The 21,959-nt window shown below is 33.6% G+C and overlaps 2 protein-coding genes across 2 annotated transcripts; one reads left to right on the forward strand and one right to left on the reverse strand.

The window, feature by feature from the left end:
• The first annotated feature begins 44 nt into the window (after window positions 1-44).
• Window positions 45-10,903, forward strand: LOC144446562 (mini-chromosome maintenance complex-binding protein-like). Its single transcript, XM_078136354.1, has 14 exons — window positions 45-102; window positions 1,110-1,189; window positions 2,069-2,209; window positions 2,415-2,556; window positions 3,932-4,188; window positions 4,474-4,568; window positions 4,694-4,876; window positions 5,527-5,640; window positions 6,233-6,350; window positions 7,285-7,450; window positions 8,365-8,498; window positions 9,181-9,351; window positions 9,909-9,997; window positions 10,530-10,903. Exons 1-14 carry the CDS (start codon window positions 45-47, stop codon window positions 10,642-10,644), a joined length of 1,863 nt encoding a protein of 620 aa, XP_077992480.1. The 3' UTR covers window positions 10,645-10,903.
• A 1,421-nt stretch (window positions 10,904-12,324) lies between these two features.
• Window positions 12,325-21,615, reverse strand: LOC144446785 (alpha-L-iduronidase-like). The gene is made up of 14 exons (XM_078136620.1): window positions 21,393-21,615; window positions 20,232-20,372; window positions 19,443-19,633; window positions 18,293-18,388; window positions 17,715-17,917; window positions 17,311-17,411; window positions 16,757-16,835; window positions 16,343-16,589; window positions 15,737-15,821; window positions 15,073-15,185; window positions 14,581-14,705; window positions 13,858-13,983; window positions 13,119-13,317; window positions 12,325-12,524 (listed from the first exon to the last, which is right to left on the reverse strand). The coding sequence occupies exons 1-14, from the start codon at window positions 21,575-21,577 to the stop codon at window positions 12,424-12,426; spliced, it is 1,992 nt and encodes a 663-aa protein (XP_077992746.1). The 5' UTR covers window positions 21,578-21,615; the 3' UTR covers window positions 12,325-12,423.
• Window positions 21,616-21,959: the final 344 nt, after the last annotated feature.

A 21,959-nucleotide genomic window follows, 5' to 3' on the forward strand; every position in this document is an offset into this window, starting at 1 on the left:
CCTATTTGAACGTTGCTGTGTGTGTCAGAGAACGAAAAAGTAAAATGCCGGGTTTAGAGGATTGGTTGAATTGTCCACTTGATATAGTTCAGCGGATTTTTGGTAAGTTGTGGTCTTCAGTAAAACGACTTTCAGAGAAAGAGATGAAAAGTAATGTTTGGCAAGTATATTGAAAGACAAAGAATTTTGACAACAAGCGCATGTACAGTACAGATAGTATTGACTATTGTGGTGTAAATGGGCACTGCGTATCGTGAATGGACATGCATCGCTTGGCGGTACAAATGTGTTTGTGCCGGTGGTAATTGTACGAGCATGATGCTGACATAGTTGGTAAGAAAGAGTCGGTCTATCCCGAGAAAAAACAATCAATCCAGCAAAACACAAACAAGACTTTATATATAACATTTTATGAAAAAAAATAGTCAAAACAATAACAATTAGGAATTCCGTCACAGCTTTGAAGATGTCTATTTATATTATATTATTCTTTCACGTTTCCAATCCTCCATGAAATCATGTATAATAATACGCCATTTCACTGAATACAACTTTTATTTTGGTAATGGTCTGTGATATTACAGATTGTTTACCGTATGTTCATATCAACATTGTCGATTTCAAATATTTTCAGAATGAGTAATGAAATATCTAGTTTTTCATAAATGAATGCTGTTTTAATAATAACTCAACAATTGACTCAATTTTTCAATCAACATTGGATGGTTATGTTTGTAGCTTACGTCCATGGTCTTTTGTATGTGTTCTTTGTGTTTTAGTTTTTATCATCCTTTTCGAGAATGAAGTTGGTGATATATAAACTAATTAATTTTTTTAATTTATTAATTTAATTTATAAATGAGAAAGTTTGTAATCATGAAGCATGCAATTGATATTTCTCCTGGTGTCATCCAAAAAATGCAATAATACAGAAATTATTCTTACAACATCACAAACATTTATGACATAAATATAATAAAGTCTTTTGAAATTTGCAGCACAATAGACCAATGAAATGATCATAAAACTATTCTGTCCAACACTAGATTTAAAATCGTTTTTACTGTTTTAGCTCAGTAACTTTTTCATTCTTGTGGTTTTACTTTCAGAACAAAACAAAGAAGACTGGACACAAACAACATGTGAATATTTTAGTAAAAGATTGCAAGAAAAAAATACATTATCATGGGTAAGCAATGATTTGATAGAGATTACAAAGAGATTGGTCAAAGGCTGGGTTAGCATCAGAAAGGTTGATTTGGAAAGTTATATTAAAATCCTTTCATCTGATGTTATTATATTTGACCTTGACCTTGATCTTCAAAGTTAAATGTCAAAATTGACCAAATACATAGACTTAGTAATATGATATTGTCTATTTCAAAGAAAACGACAGTGACTAATGGACAAATGAATAAACTTCATATTGGACACAAGTAATTATTTTTTATTGGATTAATGTCACTTGTATGTCACCCACAGTCAATTTATGTAAATCATATTAGCAGTGTTGCAGCCAGAGTGTTTTTTTTTGGTCATTTGACACACATTTATTGGACCTGACCCACAATTTTGGAAGTGACAGGTCATAGATGACCCATACTAAAATTGTGTGCAAATATGTTTGGCAACATGACCACACCTACATGTATAGCAACAGCCATTGCATTGATAACAACAGGACTGGATAGGCAACTGTATAATCATTTGAAGCAAATATCTAGCATGGATCAGCATGTGGGTAAATATTTTTACAAAACTGTACAGTTGTGCTACAATGCCATTGGGGCTTTTTTTTTTATAATGTCCCCAAAAAATTTATGATGACCCAGAAAAATGAAAGTCTCGGGACACTATGTCCCACTCTTTCAAAAGGCTGGCTGCAACACTGTATTAGGTGGTTCCTACATAGCTGATTTGCATAAAGATTTTATTGCACTAATTTGTCTCTTTGAAAGTTGAAATTTTAACTCTGCAAGTATTAGACAGAAGCATGGCCGTTGTTCTTGTCTCAATATCTCTCAGTCTATTAATATATAGTCTTTCTTTTCCTTCAACCCTTCTATAGGTACCGTCATTGAACAAAACTATGCTTCACAACTTGAAGCCAAACACACTTGTCAAATTTAGGTGTATGATTCAGGACATGTTTGATCCAGAGTTCTATTTGGGAGTGTATGAAGTTGAAGATACAAAAACAGGACAAACAGTAAGTGAATGACTCTTATTACATAGAATTTGTAATGATCGTAAAAGGACTGGACCTTTTCAGACTATTGGAATATTTGTAATATGGTAGCAGTTGCAGTATGTGTTGCAGTATGTGTTGCAGTAGTTGCAGTACTGTATCTGTATCCTCACTTTATTCAAGTCATGTCTATCAAAATCTCTTCCTTCCTTCCATTGTATTACAGAGCCTTAGGACAGGGAGATATCGTGATATAGCAGACTGCTTACCTCACCAACGAATCAATGTAGAGTCAGCCAGGAATCAAACTTTAGATAGGCAAACACTGTATTGTGTACCAGTACCTGCTGAAACACAATGGGTTAAAGAAATATCCTTTCTATCAAGAATTTAGAAAAAAAAATTGAACATTTTGTTCAAATATGACTAAAAGAGTTGATCACGTTTATTGTATTAATGTTGCAATGTCATTGACAGATTACATTGTCAGAACTTTACATTTCTCAGTTTTTATTGCTATCAGACATTGGTAAAGGGTTTATCTGAATATGTTCATGTCTCTGTCAGTTAGGGATGGTTACACAATGTCACACAAGCTCACTAAGCGAACTTCATTCGTTTAGTGGGAGGGGGTTTGGCATCAATGTGATTGCTGAACATCCTTTTCACACTTCTAACCAAATTGCGAAAACTTTCACGCCTTCAGTGATAAAAGCTTCTGTTTTTACAAGTGAGATGATCAGGAGTGAACAAATCCACTGGTCCTGGGTCCAGGACTAGCGATTTTTTTGGGCGGACCACACAAATTTTACCTTGTCTGGTCCGTCGGACCATCTATTTTTATACCTCCATGGTCGGACCAGTACCTTACTGTTAATGACTATGTTAAAAAGTCCTCTGAATACACAGATTCATAGGCAAGATTTAATGCTTCACATTAGCGCGACCTGGGACCACTAATTCTTTCAGCAGGACCACTAGATTTTTTAAGGCACTGGTCTGGGGACCACCAGTTCACAAAATGAGTTGTTCACCCCTGGATCTTGATAAGGTGATAAACATTTATGTCTAATGTGAGATACAGTGCTGGGTTTCTGGGTAGTATTTTGATGTGTTTACAATCATCTCAGTAAACAGGTTCATAAGGTTGGAACTTCATGTTTACAATCATGTTTTTACATTGCATCAATCAGAGTGGTGTGACTACTAAAATTTTCATCATGGTTTACATCATATATATAAATGTGTGATGTGGCACTTGTGAATGTTTGTTTTGGTGGAGAGGGGAGGGTTTTATGTTCATTTATTGAGCTTGTGCGACATAGTGCGATCAACCCTTACTTATAATTTGTTATGTGTTCATTTACATACACACAGCATAATTTGTTATCGGTGTGAGTTTTTGATAAAGTTCAAGGAAAAAAGAAAAAAAACAGACAAGAAATCTGGTAAAACTTCTATTGATATACTTGTACTGTACCATAATTTTGGCAGAGAACCCTAGTATTAATACTGTTGGAACTCGCATAGGCTGAAAGGCCCAGGATTCAATCCCAGGTTTTCGCTATAGTGCTTACTTAAAGTGAATCTACATACAGATAGGATCTAATCATTTTATTGTTCAGGACCATCTTTTCTATAGATCTGCCAGGCACCAATTTTAACATCCACATTATAAATCTTCATCTGGCATGGCAATGACTTTTCATGTCAGTGAAGTGTTTGTTTTCCTTAGCCCACTGTAAGCATTCTCCAGTGATTGTAAAGCTAGGGCAACACCTTCAACATCCTATTCCACTGTCAGACAGAAGAGAAGTCTAGACAATGATGAACAAACAAACACAGAGTCAGAGGGCACAGAAGTTACCATGGAAACTGAAGGACAAACATCAGAGACCAAGAGATCAAGGACAGAGGAAGGCAGTGGTGTGTCACCCCCTGTAACTCCTGATTTGAATTTTCCACTGCCAGGTGAAACCGGTCCGGCATGTCTTGTAAAAGTAAGAGCCTGTGTATTCAGTGTATACAGAAGAATATTTCATGTTTTCCTTTTACTCTTATATTGTTTTACAATCTTTCTGAAAAGATAAAATGTTGAATATTAGTAAGTTCGTTCGTTGTTTCTGGCTTTTCATTTATTTACCACTCACATCAGAATTGATATCAACAGAATGGATAATTCTGAAATCTATTTCTGAATTCAATGAAAATTTGAGATTTCCAGTAAAAGAACTAAAAATATGTATTGTTATTGATTTTTTTATTGTTGTTTCTCGTCTCTGTAGGTTTATGAAAATTTTGATAATTTTCGTGTAAATGATGTCATTGAGTTCATTGGTGTGCTATCAGTGGATCCAGCATTAGCAACAGCCACTCAACAACCACTGTAAGTTTTTATTTTATAATATTTTATGGAAAGAAATTGTCTTTCTCTTTTCAAATACTACAATTCTAACAGTGCAGGACATGAACTTAATGTTATGACTATTTCCTATGTACCTTCTTCAGAGAAACATCGCCATTTGTAGATCCGAGTGATGCTATGGAAGGCGTAGAAGAACGACATGCCCACTCCCCACCTCCATCACTAGTACCAAGGTTACATGCTATAGTAGTCAATAAACTACAACATTGTAATCCATTACTTCCACAAAATCTCCACTCTGAAGAACACCAAACAGGTATGAAGTGTTTTATACCCCAATTCAAGTTTACCGTTCACTGGCTCTGTTTGATACAACCATGCAGAAACCAATAAGAAACTGTACAGCTACACTTTAAGATAGTAAGAATGGATGAATAGTTTCTTGAGATATTTTGAAATGAACAGACCTGCCGCCATGCAGACGTCAAAACAAAGGCATCTGGTGTTTAGTTGCAGTACTAAATGTAGCTGGAAATTGCAATCCTGCTATCTCAGTGTAGAGTATGCAGTTTCTAATTGGTTTCTGTATGGTTTTATGAAACAGAGTCAGTGAACATTAAGAAACTGGCCGTAACAAACTTTCAATGACTACATGTGTATCGTTCAGTCAGATCTAGTGTGGACACTGATGAAGGACAAGTGATTTGATCAAAATATCAAATTTGTGTTTCCCAAAGGTTAATCCAATTGGAATGCTTTACAGATTTCCCCCATCTGTTACCATGGTTCCCAAACCTTTTTATTAGAAACTGTCTTGCATTATTTTGAACTTGATTTGCTAGTACGTCTGCTATGACACATTAGAACTGCAACTGTTGTTTGCCTACTACTTTCTGCTGATGTGAGTAGTGAGACATGTCTACACTTATCTACGTACTGAGATATTTCTCTGTATTTTTATAGTCATCCAAAGTGTTTTATCAGAGGCTGCATCTGTAAGGCAAGATTTAATAGCAATGTTACAACAAGCCTTATTTGGTGATAGCCTGGCTGCAGAGTATCTGTTACTTCATCTTGTCTCATCAGTGTAAGTATACAGACAACAAACATTTTATCTTCTTGGAAACAATCAAATAGAACTCTTATTGGAATATTCCAGTCACATACTGCAGTATTCTTGTAAGAATTATCACACGACTGATGAGGCACTAGAGTTTAGAAAATATATTAAATGTGCAAAGCTTTTGTCATGGACACCAATCACATCACAGTCATTGAAATGTGTTGAAATCAAGTTCATGAGTTCCATCAAAACAGAAACGTGCATGGATGTTTTGACTAGCCGAGAATGTCATTCACTTTAGATTTGGAACAGTGAGATATAATGCTTTTCACAGGAGGCTACAATACTTGACAGCTGTGAACCTCACTTCCTATACAAAAGCTCCTTCCTAACAGCACTTCTTATGGCTGAACTGCATAATATTTTGTCTTTCCAATAACTTGAATACAGTACAACTAATATTTGTATGTATTTATTTATTTATTTATTTATTTATTTATTTATTTATTTTTGTTGGACTATGAAACAAATAATAATACAATAAAACATAAATAACTTTATCGTCAGTTAGTGTTGACATTGTAATTACTAAAACTGATCCCAACTCTAATTTCAGGTATGCAAGGAGAGACGTGATGGCTTTGGGTAAATTTTCTTTAAACTTAACAGGATGTCCACCAAATACAGGCTTCTCACAACAATTATATCTACTTATACAAGACCTGGTAACAAAGGTAATACCTCATCACTTTGATTCAGAAAGGAAATCGTTTCCAATTTGTTGAATTTTAATAAGGAGGCTTACAAACTCACACTTTCTGTATTCAAGCCACAGATGTAGATAATAACACTCAGTATACAAAATGACCAGAAAACTACCTCACTCCTACAGAGGTGTAATTTATTAGTTGAATGATCTAAACTCCTTATTAACTAATGTTTTAAATTCTTTGTATCATCGAGTAGTCTTTACAGGACAATCGCACAATGTCACACGAGCTCAATAAGCAGACTTCATTTGTTTAGGGGGAGGGGATCTAGCGTGAATGCGATTGCTGAAATTCATTTTCACACTTCTAACCAAACTTCGGTGGAAAACTCACTCCTTCAATGATAACAGCTTTTGTATTTACTACTGAGATGTTTATAGTTGATACAAATTTACATCTAAACACGAGATATGGTGCTGGGTTTCTGTAGACTAAGTATTTTACATGTAATGTGTTTATAACTATGTTTTTACATTACATTGATTGTAGTGGTGTGACTGCTGTAGTTTTCAACATAGTTTACACATGAATGTTTGATGTTGCATTTGTGAACTTTCGTTTAGGGGAGGGGCGAGGTTTTTTTTTACCTAAACGAACAATGTTTGTTTGTTGAGCCTGTGCGACATTGTGCAATCGTCCCTTAAGTGACCATAATGCATTGTTCATGTTGTCACTGGCCCATCAAATTTATGTGTTTGTTTCATATTTTACTTTCCAACCTAAGTTTGCAGCCTTTATCTTACATTTATAATTATCATATTATAAATATGAAATAAATATAAAAATAAATCTGTAAGTTTTTTAGACAATTTGTATACTGAGTGTTATTTTCTACATCAGTGGCTTGAATACAGAAAGTGGAAGTTTGTAATTTATAATAATGTTATATTATTTTTAGGTTTATTTACTACCAATGACTCTGGAAAATATGAACACACTGAAATTTATTCCAAAGAAAGACTACACAGCCAATAGACTTACAAGTGGATTATTACAGCTAAGTGAAAGAACACATCTTGTCATTGATGAAACAGCCTTACAACCAGGACAATTAGATACAAACGGTAAGACATGAAGAAATATGTTATCCCCACACTGATAGGACCTAACAAAAAAAATTGTGTGGTTCCGATTGCGTTCAATTTTAGAATTGGTGTGGGGGACATAGATTTTTAGTTTTATCTTTTTATATATTTTTTTCATATGTGAGTGTCTAAGTTAGGTATTTATGTTTTCCGTTGCTTTCCATATGGTCTCTGTGTTTTGGTTTCTTCTCATCAGATGTACAGCCATTTCAGATTGGAAGAACAGTTTTATATTGTGATTTTAAGTTGATGTCAGTTTCCGCATCCACTATTTCTTGCGAGACTTCACAATATTTGTGATTTTATTATTTTTTCTCGAATACATAAATAAAAGTTTAGGGTCAGTGTGAAAAAACTAGGTGGGGTCAGGCAACCGGAACCAAACAAGATTTTTTTAGGCCTAGCCATGGGAATTGTGCATGCATAGCTCAAGAAATCTGTTAAAACTTCATATACCATCCATTGATCCATCACAAGCTTTTGAATTATGGCTGAAAAATTCATACTTTGGTTTTGGGAAAGAATGTATCTTCTGTTTGAAAATGAAAGTAGCATGAATCACCCAAAACTTTGCTGTATGAAAACTTAGTCTTTGTACTTTAGAAATAGTAAGTGAAATTTGATATCCACCATCTTGTTTTCACCTATTATATCTATGATTTTCCAGTATAGTGAACACCCTGTTTGATAACCATTTTGAAGTCCCGCTATAATATGGACAGTACTTTTGTTTAATTTTGTTGTCTATTTAAAAATGTTGTGCAGTGATCCTGTTTTCTTTCCAGTTTTAACTGAGAATGGGAAGTTTACTTGACTAAAGTACTAGTTAAAGTTTGACTTTTATTTCCTATACATATACTGACATTAAAATAAAATGTTAATTTTTGTTGCAGGAGTTCAGAATGTGACAGCCTTAGGTAACGTGATATCATGGCAGAAAGTAGATTATGATTTTAATTATCATAGATCAGAGTTTCCAACTAATATTGAAGTCCTTACATTGTCAGAAGGGAAGTCATTATTACCGGTAGGTTAATAACTTGTGTATATTTTGTATACTGGTACATTTTTGTACTTTTTTATCTTCATTTATTTTGTGTTTCTTATGTTTTCTTTAATTATTATTTGTTATGGGGGCTTTCTAAGCTCTCCCTTTCAGTACTTGTTTATTTGTCAAGTAACTTTCTGTTTTTCTGTTCAAAAAGTAACAATAAATTATTTTTGAAGAAAATAATATCTAGTGTATTTTCTAAGGGGAAGAGGGGGTGTGGGATAACGGCACACATGAATAACAAATTAGTAGTGACAAATCTAGAATTATGAGTAATTAAATATGTCATATTCCCATTTTGGAAAGATAGAAGATTATGTTTTTAGCTCATCAAGAAATGCTATTCAAAATGTCCTAAATGACTGGAATGGGCAGTTCAGAATAATTTGACATGTTTCCTAGTAGTTCATGGCTATTTACAAGTCTATGATATTCTTGTTATTTTACTCAATAAGAACAGACTTTGAAGTTTGTGGATGTGTAAGTTTCAGCTAAGGTTTTAGAAACCCTGTAATATGATACATCTTCAGTACATTTAGTAATAATTTGAATTTCTGAGTAAGGTTTTATAAATTAGTAACTCAACAAAAGGCTAGAGAAAGTTTAATTTGTAGATTTCAGTACTCATCACCAACCTTCTTTATTTTACTTTCTGCAGAGTGACAGTCAAGTTCCCATCAAAGTTCAGACTACCAGTTGTAGTAGTTCAGTTGGTGACTCATTTGCTGCAATCCATAGATCTCTTACACCTGTGTTATTATCTAGATTTAGAACCTACATCAGTGTTATACAGTCCATGAACTATGACCTGACTGAAGAATTACAGAAAGTGAGTACTTCTCCCACAACATACACTCTGTATTTCATCACCATAGACATCAAAATGTGAAATGCTAATATTTAAGTGAATTGTCAGGTGTATACTTATCCATGATATTGGATTTTGTGCAAGATAACATATTTACAAGATATTTTTGTTCTTGTCAAATATCCTTATCCTGTCATTAGTATGTGATAAATAAGTTATCACCTCCATCCTGTCATTGGTATGTGATAAATAAGTTGTCACCTCCGTCCTGTCATCGGCATGTGATAATTAAGTTAGCTCCTCCACCCTGTCATTGGTATGAGATAAATAACTTATCACCTCCATTGTGTCATCGGCATGTGATGAATAAGTTATCTCTTCCACTCTTTCATTGATGTGTGATAAATAACTTATCACCTCCATCCGTCATTGGTATGTGATAAATAAGTTATCACCTCATTTTATCATATTTGAATAGATTAACATGTTATCTGATTATGTGAACCAACCCACCCAATACCTGCACCTTGGTATATGTCTCACAATGTGTTTGTATGATCCTTTGTTTCCCTCTTCAGGCTGTAGAGGATGATTTTGTTGAAATGCGTAAAAATGACCCGCAAAGTATGACTGCAGAGGACTTCCATCAACTACTTATAGTGTCTAGGTGAGTGTAACAATTTATAGTGTCTAGGTAACTGAAACTGGAAGCTGCAATAGCAAGCTGTAACTGTGGCATGGGGGAGGGGATCACTTTTGTTTGAGGATGGGTCAGGGGTACTTTCACAACTCATAATTGTCTCTTTCTGTTTTCATCATCTGTAAAACTTCAAAGTAAAGATCAGAAAATTGTAATTTGATGTCTATCAAAATGTGTAAATACCATTTATAATATCAGTAATCCATTAAAAAGTTCACCTTTTGGGTACTCATAAAAGAATTTTTGACACTTTTATCGTATATTGTGCAAACGGTCTTAGCCCTCAATAGGGAGGAATGAATGATATTGAATGTCTGTCCATGTCAGTGAACAACCTATCTCAGACACCCATGAGTATTTCAAAATTTCAACCAAACTTGGCACAAATGTCAGATACTATAGAGTACATCACTATTCCAGTACTACCAGTAGTTCAGTTAATGACACAGAAAATGCTTCCCCAAGAAAAATGGTGAAATCTTACTTTTTCCCATTTCAGGTGGTTGTCATTGACTACAGGACAGAAAACTTTGACAAAGGATGCCTGGGAGAGAGCAAAATTGATAGAGAGAGAAAGAAAACAACGTATCAAAATCCAAAGTAACAGACAATGAGATTCGAACCCATATCATATCATATATAGCATACATAATAACACAAAGAATAGAGCCAAAATCACATATACAGTACGTTGCATCAGTACCTTCATTGGATGTACCTTTATTGTTCATGGTGTACGATAGTATGAGTAAGACAAATATTTTTCACAAAACAGTTTTTTAAAAAAACATTCCCGACATATCACAAGTACAAGGATGTTAACAAACACATTGACAACAGCGCCCTCAGCAGGCAAACAAATAAACTTATTGTTGGGCAATTACGGCAATCTCCAATAGACAAGACTTTTTGGCTGCACAAATTTAATCCCACTGAATGAACTTTTCCCTTGATTTTGTGAAATAATGAATATTATCAACTGAAGTGAGATTCAAAACTACAAAGATTAGTTTACTTAGTCAGATATTTTGCGATAGTTTTCAAGAAATGTGTGATTCTTGTTTTGTTTACTTGTGACAATGAGCTGTAAAGTTCACTATTTCTAAGAATTTTGTTTTCTTATTTGGAAAATTGTTCGGTGAAATTGTTGGCTGCATTTTCAGTTTGAACTTTGACCTTCACTGACACTTGTACAGGTGTTGTGTTTATTTTGCAGTCACATGAACTTTATTATTTGTAATCTGTGTTCCAATAAATTACAAGACTGTTTTCTTGTACATTAAATCAATATTTATTGTATCTATTGTTTTTTTCTGCATCCATTATTTGAGGGCTGACTTGTTTTAAAGCTGCAGTAACTGCAACTCCGGTATTACACCTTTTGTTGAAGATTAACTTTTATATAGCTCTGATCACGCAACAACATTTGTGCCTGGCAGCCATTTTGTTTGTGAATTTTCCATGTCCAAAGCCATAACTCAGACTCCATTTTCATCGTGATATGATCCCCCATACCCAACCAATCCTTTATTGTTGGAGGCATATTCCATGTCCAGCAAGCACACACAACATATCTAAGGCTGTTTGTTTTAGGTTCACAAATGTTGTTGCGTGATCAGAGTAGTGATAATTCCTTAAAACCCAATTATAGCGGGGAGTATGTCATTCTCAATGACTTGTTAACCACAAACCTTACTCAACAATTAAGACAAAAGTATAAAAAAACAACTGACTTACTGTCCAGCAGTATTTTTTTTTTTTAAATGTGTGTATCTTGTACACCATTTTCTACTATAAATGAACTCAGGAATTGGATAAAACATCTTCATATAAAAACAAGTAAAATTCATGACTATGAAAATAGAATTTATGAAGAAAAAAATATGAAGTTTTTCTCTGCTTTACAACATATTTGAATTATGATTGCATAAGTCACTCACCAATGTTCTAGAAATTTATGTCATCCTTTTGATTACCTTTTCACAAAGTACTCTTCTCAATCTTTTTTGAAGTTAAATATTTAAACTGGTCTCCATAAATCTAGTTTCCCATCAGTCACAGGAATCAAATTTTGACAGGCTTGATGCAATTTATTGAAAGAGACACATTAACCAATATCACTGTACAATATTCTACCATCAACTCTCTGATTTGTACTGTTGGACGTCATCTCCTTGAAGTCAAATAAATCTCATGTGTGTACAGGTTTTGTAAAAACAATTTTGCCATATGCAAAGCATAGAATTGCCACTGATGAGTTTCTGAATACCCATTGTCAATCAAAGGAGAGTTATTGTACAGTGCAATATTTATAACATAATTTGCTGACAAAGGTGTAAGCTGCATTTTACTTTGCTTTGTAGAGTTTTTGTTTTCTTTTCATGTTTGTCTGTTCATAGTTTAAGTTGTACTGGTAAGGAGTATTCACCAGGTCTTCCCCAGTAATCAACAGCTCGGACTCTGTAGAAACCTGTAATAGTGGATGTCATAGGATCTGAAACAAAAAAAGATGACAAAACAGTCATTATAGCTACTAAATAAAAATGGCTGTGACCAGATTGACATATTAATATCAATAGTGTACAACTAAAAAACCTATCACACTATCAAACTAACATACTAGACTAGTATATTCCCTTACATTGTACTAGAAAGTCATCTCCTTATCACACTATCAAACTAACATATATTCCCTTACATTGTACTAGAAAGTCTTCAGTTCTTAACACACTATCAAACTAACATATATTCCCTTACAAGGTCACAGCACACAGCAGAATCATAACATTTTGACATAAAATCTTGTTTTGAGTATGATCTTTATTTTACAGGGTACACAGAAATGACAAGAGGACTTGATACCCATGTTTGTTCAGAGAGAACACTACACATATCTTTCTTTCAAAACAAATGTACATCTTGTCATCATTTGCCCAGTTTTGGTGTTTGTATGCAAGGGTCAGAGAGGTAGATAATTTATTTGTTAAACATAAAAAACTTCATTGATTGAAAAGACAGGATTATATATAATATCTGAAAACACGACCTTATGACCTTTGACACAGTAAATTACATCACTAATACTTACCTACACTGTTATTTTCTGGGGAGAAAAAATACGAAGTAAAAATCAAATCAACATCATTTATCCTCTGATATGGACCCTGAGAACTTTTAGATGAAAATTCCACTTCAAAAGTTTTAAGGCATTTAGAGTTGACACAGCCATCATCCCAAATAATCAAGACCTCATCTTTGGTAATGTTATGTAGTCTTACACCAGTTGTCTATGTGAAGGAAAGGGAAGAAAACTGACTTAGATTAATTAATTGATTTTATTTGGCAAAAACAATTTGGAAAACCACAAACTATTAAAAGTGCATATACAATATGACAGCTATCACATTCGCAGGAAAGACAAAACAGACACATCATTGAATACATTTGCCAAGGATGACACAAAACAGTTTTAACAACTTATTTAAAAATGTCTGACTTGTTTAACTTAAAAATTTTTGCCTTTTAAGATTTTTTTTTTTAAATCAGTTTTCTTGGAATGCACTACATTACTATTTAAGTATTAAATTTAAAAGTGAGAAATATGAAATTTCCCCCCTCAAAAAAAGTTATTGGTTTTGGAAAATGCAAACAGACACTGAAAATGATATTTTGGTACATCAAATCATTTTGTTCCATGGCTTTTAATAACCAGCGCAAGTTCTGAAATGTTAGGCTACATCAACTTGGTACTCATATGTGCTGTAGAAAACACCCAAATGTTGCTGTAGACAGAAATTATTCTTCACTTAATATGCCATCACCCTCACCTGGTCTGGTTGAACATCTGGTTTCTGACAAACATGAACCAACAGAACTCCTGGCATATTCAATGTCATTTTCATACTAGCTGTACTTGGTGTGATTGGTTTGGGATCTTGGATTCTGACTAGCTCCTAAACATGGAAAGAAGTGAGGGTCAGTACATGGCAAACCCTTTGACAGACCCTATATTTCATTGGATGGTATACTAACAAGGTCAGTGTATGGCAAACCCTTTGACAGACACTATATTTCATTGGATGGTATACTAACAAGGTCAGTGTATGGCAAACCCTTTGACAGACACCATATTTCATTGGATGGTATACTAACAAAATCAAATTTTTACAACTCTGGAATGGCTGAATTCCTAGTAATGGTTATCACTATGACTGCTAAGTCTATCATTCAATTTAGAAATATGTACATGTACATTCAAAGTTCAGGTTGAATACAACAGGAAAGTTTGGGTAGATAACATGTTTATATGACAACTATTAAAATTAGTAGAGAATGGGCTAACACATCAATTGTAATTGTAAAATAGCCAATTCATTGACCAAATAATGTAACTTGTAGATAAATAGAATTCCTTTCCTTAGGCTTAGGTATAGCATAAAGTCCTTGACACTTTCACTCTGAACACAATGTAAATTAGTAACATCTGTATCACATCGCATCAAAGTTTGTTTCTGATAACTTCTGGCATAATCCCTTCCTTCCTTCTTTACCTGTTCTCTTCTTAACCTTCTAAATTGTTCTTTTGTTGGGAAAATGGGTTTGCCCATATTTTCCCATAATGCACTTGGGTTACCAGTTTGGTTATCAATCAAATATACAGCATAGATTAGATTATCTGAAACAAATAAAAATGATGTACAAAATTGTTCTGAATATACAGCATAGAAATTATAATGACAGATGAAAAATTTTTCAAAATATGTACTATGTAACAGATTATCAGATAAGCCAACGTTAGGTTTAGGTTCTGTGTCTATTTTTATGCTCTGCAATATGAATAATGTCAAATTTTTTAAAAATATTTTTGCAATGTTTAGACATTCAAAAACAGTTTGTACAAAAACAAGTTGTCACGCATTTCATGGGGATAGAAAAAGAGGGTGAAAACAAGACTTCGGTGAAGATGCTGTCTACGCCAGTTTGAATTTCCCACATTTGTACAGAATAGCAGACAATGTATAAGACAATTGGATGCAAGTTACCTGTATTCCTTTCTTGTATTTTCTCAAAAAGTTTAAAATTTAAAATCAGATTATCTTGTCCAAAAGTATGAGTTGTATCATCACTATTATAAATAAGTACTGCTACTTGCCAACTGGATAAAGACAAGAATAAGAAAGTGATATTAAATAGAAAAGACAAAAATAATAACATAACTGATAAAATGTACTTGTGTGTAAATACTGCAGTAAAGCTGTTTACACACTAATTATATTCTTTGTGCTCATAGTATTGTACTTTGTTTAATAATGGCATGAAATGAAGATTAATTTGCAAACTGATAGTCCTACCATGACAAAAGGACAAATGAGAGATGGACTGACTGATAAACACAGACAAACACAGAGATATGTATATGTCATACACATGCACATACACATACATACACACACATACATACACACATATATACATACATACGTACGTGTACATACATACATACATACATACATACATACATACATACATACATACATACATACATACATACATACATACATACATACATATAAACATACATGCATACATACAGACAGACACATACATTACATACATACATACATACATACATACATACATACATACATACATACATACATACATATATACAGACAGACAGAGACAGAGACAAGAATACTAATTTACCTATCAGCTGTGCCATTGATTGTTGGTATGTGTTCAGATGCAATTACTCCAACATTACTATCATTGCTAACAACTGATCCATTCACTATGAACACAAACATAATGAGATTTAAATAAGTAAACAGATAACATCTTAATAATTCACACATGGTGTAAACTTCATAAATATGTCTTCTATTCTAATAAATGCATCTTCTATTCTGAGAACTCAAAAAAACCACCTCAATTTGGTATAATTTTATATATCAATTCAGAATTGAATGAAATAAACTTGTTGATATATAGCTTGTGTGTGACTCTTATATTTTTAGTGTATGTTTTCAACATTGGGATAACTATCTTTTTGGGGCTATTCAGAGATGAAACATATAGGACATGAATGATTGAACAAACTTTGTAAAGTTTTAGTGGTTTTCATTTCTATAGTAATGAGAAAGCATACAGTTACAACTAGTGGTAACAGAATGGGAATTTTAGGGCCTAATTTAGACTGTACCAAAGTCGTTGGTGGCGCTATATAGGTGCACTCTAGAGTATGGGAGTGTCACCAACCATAGACGTTGGATTCTAACGCACTAACTTTATATTCTAGCCCTACCTCCTTACCTGTGACTTCAGCTTGTAGCTGTTTCTCTCCAAGCAATGCTAGTAGACCCATCACATTCAGGACAGGTTTCTTGACAAACTGTACACTTCTTGGTGTAGTATTGTTCATTTGAAATCTGGCAAGCAGGGTTCTTTCATCAAAGAAATGAGGATTAAAATTCATAAATCCATTGTCATTACTCAGAAGTGCATAGTTGATGGCATTGCCTGGCTTACTGAGAACCTGATTTTGATGTTGACCTATGACCTGGTGAAAGGAAAAAGAAACTGAAAGTTTGCATTTTACTTAATATGGCTGGCACCAACTTAGAGCTTTGAAAATAAAACAAAGACCACAAGACCAAAGTGTTTATAGACCACATTGTAATATTAATAAAATATCTCTTACAGGAAATGATATAAATTTATAAATACCTTGGCAACTACAGCAGCATATCTAGCATCTGCTCGCCAATCTTCACCTTTACTCCAGCCGACTAGGGGGTCAGCTTCACTGCCATGGAAACATAAATAAATAGTTCAACATAAGGAGTGTTTTTAACTATCTAGAATTCATATTTGTGTCACACTACAGTCAACAAAACATAATTTATGAATTTGAAAATAATCCAGATACTGAAGAAAATTTTGCTTTGACTTGATAAATTAAACAACTAATAAAACTTTAAAGAATTATAAATATGAAAATATCATATGACTAAAACAGATATGCTAATTACACTGAATACGGAAATATCCCATGACTAACAAATATGCTAATAGCATCATGAATATGCAAATATTTGAAATAACAAAGACTGCATCTGCAAGATCAACAACATATTAAGAAAGATGCATTCTGTTTACATCGACTGGCTACGTGTATAATCATAGACATTGGAGAGAGATCTATAATATAATTAAGTCAATATGTGCCACTACAAAGCTCCATTCACAAAAACTGAACATTAAAAAAAAAATCTGCTTACTCATTATAGAATGGTAGATGAGCTAACTTTGGGTGTTTTCTTTGCATTCTTTGAATAGTTTCTAATTCTGTATCTAATATGTATGTTGATGACCCTTCACCCTGAAATCGAACAATAATAGGTACTCATTTTACGTTGGCTTCTCAAAAATTATAACGAAAGAATTTGAAATATAACATTTAGGTACTTTCTGTGAAGACATTCATTTGTGTTCATAGGTTGCTGGCTTCTTGAAACATGTAGTGTTCCCTGCCAAAAATAATAGTATGTTCAGTTTGGACATGTATTATAAACATAGATATTTTCACCACCAGAAAATGTTGCAATTTTACAATCTTAATCTCGTAGAATGAATATACTTTTTTATAACAATGAATGTCTGCAATTACAATATAAACATTTACCTTATGATGTATAGCTATAAAGTCTAATCTAACCCCAGTTTCACCAGTGAAGTAGTTTTGACCACTTTCACAATGTTCCAGTAGTGTCCAGCAAATTGGTGATTTGGGTGGATCTTTACATCCACCTCCTGGACCACCAAAGGTCAATAATGGACTTGCAGCTTTCAAACCCTCAGAACATGCATCATAGTAATTCAGAAATCCTGAAAATGTATATGAAGAATAACATTGTAGAATTTATGATTGAGTGAGAACAGATATATTAACATTAATTGAACTTATTTTGAATGTCTAGGCAGGGATCTAAATTGCACTGAAATATGAATATATTAAGTAGAAGTATTTTTTTTTTTTTTTTTATGCTGAAAGTTGATACTTAAGGTTTATGAAGAATAACAAGTTGATATTAAGTTTTGTGAATTGCAATGATATACAACCGTTTGTAATACTGGTATATGTAATTATATGAGGTTATTACCTGGTATCACCTCATTGTTCGTCATATCACCACAAATGCCATTTCGGCAGCGTGACACTCAAAATTTGACTTTTGACAAAAAATTTCAAACTTTGACTACCTTGTGTTGTAAAATGGATGTCGTCAAAATCATGCGAATCAGGCTCATTCCATGTCTCAAAGTTCCATTGAAATACATAACCAAGGCCATACTGATCTGATGAGTAAAAACAATGAATAATAAAGTTACCTTGTATTGTAATATCCAAATCATCAAAGTCATGGTGGTCTGGTTCATTCCAAGTTTCAAAATTCCACTGTTGTACATACTCTAAACCATATTGACCTGGCAATGAATGAATGAATGAATGAATGAATGAATGAATGAATGAATGCAACAATGTATAAAGCCTGAGTGTTGATTTCACCCTTTTCTTACCATGATACCATGACTAGTAGACTTGAGGTGAATCCCATATTGTGGGTTAGCTTATCCTTAATAGAAGACATGGCATATATGTTGATTTAAACTATAGTTTGTAACATAACAATTTGACAAGAGTGTTGGATAAATCACTGCACTATTTCACTTAAAGATAACATTATACATCTCTGTAAGTGACAAGATTGTTTTAATTTCCAAACAAAGAAATGGAGGCAAACTTACCAATATATCGGGTAGCTAATTCTGTTAGCATACACAGACTTACCAATATATCAGGTAGCTAATTCTGTTAGCATTGACAGACTTACCAATATATTGGGTAGCTAATTCTGTTACCATAGACAGACTTACCAATATATAGCGGGTAGCTAATTCTGTTAGCATAGACAGACTTACCAATATATCGAGTAGCTAATTCTGTTAGCATACACAGACTTACCAATATATGGGGTAGCTAATTCTGTTAGCATACACAGACTTACCAATATATCGGGTAGCTAATTCTGTTAGCATACACAGACTTACCAATATATCGGGTAGCTAATTCTGTTACCATACACAGACTTACCAATATATCGGGTAGCTAATTCTGTTAGCATACACAGACTTACCAATATATCGGGTAGCTAATTCTGTTACAATACACAGACTTACCACTATATGGGGTAGCTAATTCTGTTAGCATACACAGACTTACCAATATATCGGGTAGCTAATTCTGTTAGCATACACAGACTTACCAATATATCGGGTAACTAATTCTGTTAGCATACACAAACTTACCACTATATGGGGTAGCTAATTCTGTTAGCATACACAGACTTACCAATATATCGGGTAGCTAATTCTGTTACCATATTCTTCCATTCTCTGACTTGTGAACCATCATCAAATGAGCTGAAATAACTGGACGGATTACCCATAATCTCAAATCCAGGTCTTAATCCATTCTGCCACAACAGATTAATAAGTTGATCCAGTAGTTCATAATGATATGTGATTGTACCATTTCCTTTTCTGAATGGGTAATAAAAGGACAGACTGGTAAATGTTGACATAGCGCATCATCACTGAGCAGGTTTATTTTCCACTCAAATTACCATATCAATATTTATTTTTTAACTACATCAAAAGATGTCATCATTTAATAGTTAATAAAAAACAAGAAAACATACTTTTTAGGGATTTTCAGGTTACCATCCACAGACACTACCAGATGAGCTAGTATTTTTTACCCTGAAGAAGGAAATTTGTGTATTGCCGAAACGTTGGTACTAATAAAGATTGTCTGAAGATTGTAGTAACTGATTGAGTACATCCATCATTTTCACCCAACATTTAGGGATAGTTACTGCCTAGTTTGGGATACTATGCTCCCCAGGGAGTTGAAGTTATATTATTCTGCATGGGTCGGTGCCAGGGGTAATAACATCTAAAATGTGCCAGGGGTAATAACATCTAAAATGCTATGATTATGACATTATTTGTGGCGGTGTCAAATGATCATTATTCCTACATGTGTTAATATCATTATTACAGTTGGATCATTTCCTGAATAAATAACAGAATAATTCAAGCAAAAAGTAGGATTAAGTTCTAAATTCTAGAAACTTACGTGAGAGTGACCATATCCAGTAACCAGTGTATTCTGACTTGCTCAATTCCATTGTGAGGAACAGATCCTATGTACGCTAAATTCTGGACTTCATCCTCACTCAGAAAGTATTTGGAGTCCTCCTGATGGGGTTGAGGGGGACTGAGAACACAAAATTTAAAGTATGAATGTCATGAAGTAGTGTGTTAGAAAATGTGGATATTAACCCTTGGAAAAGCATTTACTTTAGGTCTAACTAAAAAATGGTATGGTTCTGATTACGCTCAATTTTAGAATAGGTGGGGTAGGTAGATTTTTTATGTTATTTTATTATATTTTTTTTTCTTTGCGAGTGTCAAGTTTAGGTTTTCTATTATTTTCCAAATTCTTTCTGTGTTGTTTATTTCTTCCTATCAGATGTACAGCCATAATTTTACAGACAGGAAGAACTTTTTTTAAAGTTGATGTCAGTTTCCGCATCCACTAATTTTTGTAAGACTTTACAGTTTTTTAGATTTTATTACTTTTTTCTTGAAATTGAAAAATAAAAAAGTTTAATGTTGGCAGTGAAAAGCTAGGTGGGGTTGAGTAATCAGAACCAAACAATTATTTTTTTAGGACTTATGACTCTATTGATGACGAGTCTATTACCACTCTACAAGAGATCATTTTAATTTTATCCAAGGTATTATATAAAGTGTAAATGACAAATGAAAATTCCTACTCAAAGTCCAAAAAAATCCCAATTTTTGCTGACATTGTACACCCCTGATGATGATACTGGTGGGATGTTTATACTATAGCAAAATTTAGTATTCACTTCCAAAGATGCATTGTATATCAAATTTAACCAATATGAAAAACACAATTTATAATTAGCTTGCTATTCATTTCTTTTAACATTCAAATATTTGAAACCGTGCCGCTAGAAAAATAACAAATACATACAGAATCAAATATTTTATACAATCCTGTAGTTTTTTCCTGATTTTTGTTTTTGGACCCCGTTACTTTCATACTGTAGTATTTTGTTCCTATACTCACTGTCAATTTCCGGACTTCGACACGCCCTCAATACAGTCAGTGCTCTCCTGAAGGTTTACTTTCAATTGCATATCTAAAACGTATCTGAACGTAATTTCAACGTGCAATTCAGAGAATTTGATCACTAAATATACTTACCAAAAGCCCGTACTTTTCCAAAAATGCGTTAAATTTGAAACAGTATTGCCGTGTACTGTAATGTTGTATGTTTTCGTCGAACATGCGAAATGGACCACAGGAAGACAAGTGCACAACACGAGAAAGAGTTTTATAAACATTAATGGTGTTTTCAAAGTTGACATAATGTTCAGCAAAGTCGCCATCAGCTATATCTACATATATTCAGTAATCTTCACGGAGCTCCGAGCTAGCTACCTGTTCTTCTGCGAACTGCTCATTGATTGCTATCACTGCACTGTATCAGCTGATCACCAGACGCTTGAGAAATCATATCCACTGCGCAAAGTTATGCGCATACTTGCACAATGGTTCGTCTATTCATGGATGTATTAGTGGGACTAATACATCCATGGTCTATTGTATTGTATACATATAAGGGTGGTGAAAAATAAGCACCTCGGACGTACATGGCTGAAACGATCGCCAAAAGTAAGTGTACAGCAACATAGATGTTTGTAATGTAACAATGTATCCACAACACCCCCATGTGTTCTACAAAGATTTGTTTTGCTTCAACATCTAATT

Source organism: Glandiceps talaboti, chromosome 15, assembly GCF_964340395.1.
Source record: "Glandiceps talaboti chromosome 15, keGlaTala1.1, whole genome shotgun sequence".
Classification (NCBI taxonomy): Eukaryota; Metazoa; Hemichordata; class Enteropneusta; family Spengelidae; genus Glandiceps; species Glandiceps talaboti.

Coding starts and splice junctions, on each gene's coding strand:
- LOC144446562 (XM_078136354.1), top strand. CDS start 45: ATGCCGGGTTTAGAGGATTGGTTGAATTGTCCACTTGATATAGTTCAG. Junction 4,569..4,693: donor TTAGCAACAGCCACTCAACA/ACCACTGTAAGT, acceptor ATGTACCTTCTT/CAGAGAAACATCGCCATTTG. Junction 9,998..10,529: donor CAACTACTTATAGTGTCTAG/GTGAGTGTAACA, acceptor TTCCCATTTCAG/GTGGTTGTCATTGACTACAG.
- LOC144446785 (XM_078136620.1), bottom strand. CDS start 21,577: ATGGCGACTTTGCTGAACATTATGTCAACTTTGAAAACACCATTAATG. Junction 17,918..18,292: donor CATCCATTTTACAACACAAG/GTAGTCAAAGTT, acceptor ATACATTTTCAG/GATTTCTGAATTACTATGAT. Junction 16,836..17,310: donor CATCTACCATTCTATAATGA/GTAAGCAGATTT, acceptor TTTCCATGGCAG/TGAAGCTGACCCCCTAGTCG.